The 3,273-nt window shown below is 33.9% G+C and overlaps 1 protein-coding gene across 1 annotated transcript; it reads left to right on the top strand.

The window, feature by feature from the left end:
- The first annotated feature begins 384 nt into the window (after nucleotides 1-384).
- LOC120082048 (lignin-forming anionic peroxidase-like) lies at nucleotides 385-1,683 on the top strand. Its single transcript, XM_039037263.1, has 3 exons — nucleotides 385-828; nucleotides 923-1,088; nucleotides 1,171-1,683. The coding sequence occupies exons 1-3, from the start codon at nucleotides 430-432 to the stop codon at nucleotides 1,554-1,556; spliced, it is 951 nt and encodes a 316-aa protein (XP_038893191.1). The 5' UTR covers nucleotides 385-429; the 3' UTR covers nucleotides 1,557-1,683.
- The last annotated feature ends 1,590 nt before the right edge of the window (nucleotides 1,684-3,273 follow it).

Here is a 3,273-nt window from a genome sequence, read left to right as displayed (position 1 = left end):
TGCTTTGCCGGTTTGGCGTCTCCAATTTGTTTTTTTATTCTATCCAAAATTGAACGCAGACATTTCCAAAGGATTTAATTATTTGGTAGTTTATAATAATGAAATTCTTTTTTTGATTCAGTATTATTCTTAGTGTTTACAACGAGATTTATTAAAGTTGTTCATATAATTTATTTATTTGGAACTTCTATATGAGCCTTCGCCATACATTAAAATGCTTGTCCTTTTCGGCGTTTTCGTTTGACTTTACCTTTGATCCGAAATTGAACAAATCCAAACCTTAGGCTTACTTTGTTAAACAATGGCAGCTATAGCCTCCGAGTGTTACTGTATAAATAAGAGCCTTCCAACAATCATTTTTCTCACACATTGTTCTTTCTCAATATCATCACCAAAGTAAAAGATTTCTTTTCCTTCGAGTAATTGAAAATGGCAATGCCACGAGTAGTTGTTGTCATGTTGACGTTTTTTATTTTGGGTTTAGCATCGAATGCTCAACTTTCCTCCACATTTTACGACCAAAGTTGTCCTACTGCACTCACCACGATTAGAACAGTTGTTAGGCAAACAATTTCGCGAGAACGTCGAATGGCTGCATCTCTCATTCGACTCCATTTCCACGATTGCTTTGTTCAAGGTTGCGATGCATCAATATTGCTTGATGATACTCCTTCGATGATTGGAGAACAAAATGCAGCACCTAACAGAAATTCTGCTAGAGGATATGGGGTGATTCATAAGGCTAAGACTGAAGTTGAAAAGAAATGTCCTGGTGTTGTTTCTTGTGCCGATATTCTTGCTGTGGCTGCAAGAGATGCTTCTTTTGCTGTAAGTACTTTGATCTTCATATGCATACATGGTTTATGCTCAAATATTATGACATTATTTTTCTAATATTAATATGTATCGTTTTAAAAAATAGGTTGGTGGTCCATCTTGGAAAGTAAAACTTGGAAGAAGAGACTCTACTATTGCAAGCAAAACTCTTGCAGAGAGCGAGCTTCCACATTTCCAAGCAAGTCTTGACAAGCTTATTTCCATTTTTGCAAACAAAGGTCTTAGTACAAGAGATATGGTTGCACTATCTGGTAATTAGATATAAACTTTTTGAAAAAATATTATATATGCATCAAACTTTTATTAAACATATGCAAGTCAACTTTATTGCAGGTTCTCATACCATAGGACAAGCTCAATGCTTCCTTTTTCGCAATAGAATATACAACCAAAGTAATATTGACGTAGGGTTTGCTAGTACTCGGCGCAGAAATTGTCCAACATCAGGAGGGAATGGAAATTTGGCATCACTTGATTTGGTCACTCCTAATTCATTTGACAATAACTATTTCAAAAATCTTATTCAAAGAAAGGGCTTGCTAGAAACAGATCAAGTTCTTTTTAATGGAGGTTCAACAGATAATATTGTTACAGAGTACAGTAGAGATCCAACCATATTCAAATCTGACTTTGCAACTGCAATGATTAATATGGGAGACATCCAACCTCTAACTGGTTTGGAAGGACAAATAAGAAATATATGTGGTGCTATCAACTAAACTTTTTTTGATCTAGTAAATGTCTCTACTTTTGGGCAACCATAATTTTATTAAGTCAATTTATTCATTTGTTATGTAATTTCATTTTAAAATAACTATTTCTTGATTTATTCTATTCATATTTTGTGTTGCCTTTAATGAAAGTGTAATTATGTTTCTTCTTTTGATTTTAATTTTAAGTCTCTGTCATTCTTTTTTAACTTGGAGCTGAAAATTTCACTACAATAATTTTTCCTTTAAGATGTCCGTTGGCATTTTATAAATGATGACAGATTGACTATATGATATTGGTTTCGAAAAAAAATGCCTCATTTTATGGATGTTTTTGTGGATTAACATGAAATTCATATAAGATGTCAGTTTGAGTGGTTATAATGATGGAAATTAAATTTTCAATTGGCACGTGAAATAAAATGGCGGGAATTAATTGTTCAATTGGGGGGATAGACTTAGCGGCTTGAAAGAGCCTAAATAAATATAAGACTCTATAACTTACTCTTGAGAATAGAAAGAAGAATACTAAAAAATGTATGAAATACCAGAAAACATAACAGGATGAGGTCTTTCGACCTCTAACTCTATAACCTGGAATATGTCAGGTGTAAGTTCGGGTTGCTCTTCTACATCGACTATTGGTTCCACCCATGGCTCGAGATCCATGTCATTATTGTCGCTGTCAAAGAAAATTACCCTTAGTAACCTCAAATATTTGGTGCTGCAGCAGATTATGCTCGAGATTCCTAACCAAGTCAGGTATTTGAGCGATCTGTTCACTCAAAAGTTGTATCTCAACTCTAGTCTCCTCTTGAAGGAACTCTTATCCAAGAGAACCAGTGAGCGGAAGCAAGATCTTTCCAAGCCCATTGTGAAGGAATTAAACGTATTCACAAACATACAAGAACAGTTATGCATCTTATACAAAATTACAACATGCTTAAGTAATCAAATATAAAAGGAATGAGAGACAAACCTTTGAAGAACACTTCTTCTATAAAACTCTTGCTCTCGTGATGAATTGGATAGAAACCTCTCGCTTTCGTTCAGATCGCCTAGCCAATCATCTAATAGTCAAGAACTGTCTGATCCATGCACAACAACCCCTTGACACAACCACTCGACAACCTTGGTTTCTCGGAGTGAGAATCCAGGAGGTGTGGGCTCTGTGTGAATTTGGTAGAGGGATGGAGGAAGAAAACGATCGAACTACACAATCAAGCAAGTGGGAGAAGGTTTTATCTATCGCATAGACTGAGAATGCTTGATCATTTAGTAAATCTCGCTAGTACATGATCATTTAGTAAATCTTGCTAGATTGTTTACACGATTGTTTAGTAAATGTTGCTCTATCGCTTGATCGTTTATACGATTGTTTAGTCTCTCGCTTGAAGGCTATCGTGTAGTCTATCGTGAGCAAAATTATTAGTAATTTACTAATGAAGCGATCTCTCAATGAAATAAAAACACTTTTCATTTTATCCTTCAGTTATCCAAAACTGAAAATAACTTCCCACCTTCACAGTTAATGGAGAAAATAACCAACCACAATTATCATATAATTGTTTTATTATTATAAATAAATATAATAACCAACTTATCATATTATATTTATAACCTATACTTTTAATATCACATCCTATGTAATATTTAAACCATAGTTCTTTTCTCCTTTATTTAATATAAATCATATTTATATCAAATTCTTCCAATTAATGTATCT

The sequence above is a fragment of the Benincasa hispida genome, chromosome 7 (assembly GCF_009727055.1).
Source record: "Benincasa hispida cultivar B227 chromosome 7, ASM972705v1, whole genome shotgun sequence".
In the NCBI taxonomy this organism is placed as follows: Eukaryota; Viridiplantae; Streptophyta; class Magnoliopsida; order Cucurbitales; family Cucurbitaceae; genus Benincasa; species Benincasa hispida.
The sequence above is the reverse complement of the archived record's forward strand: the minus strand, read 5'-3'. Positions and strand labels throughout refer to the sequence as shown.

Bases quoted from the DNA above. Each gene is read 5' to 3' on its own strand.
- LOC120082048 (XM_039037263.1), top strand. From the start codon at position 430: ATGGCAATGCCACGAGTAGTTGTTGTCATGTTGACGTTTTTTATTTTG. The intron at 829-922 runs GTAAGTACTTTG...TTTAAAAAATAG, and splicing joins CAAGAGATGCTTCTTTTGCT to GTTGGTGGTCCATCTTGGAA. The intron at 1,089-1,170 runs GTAATTAGATAT...ACTTTATTGCAG, and splicing joins AGATATGGTTGCACTATCTG to GTTCTCATACCATAGGACAA.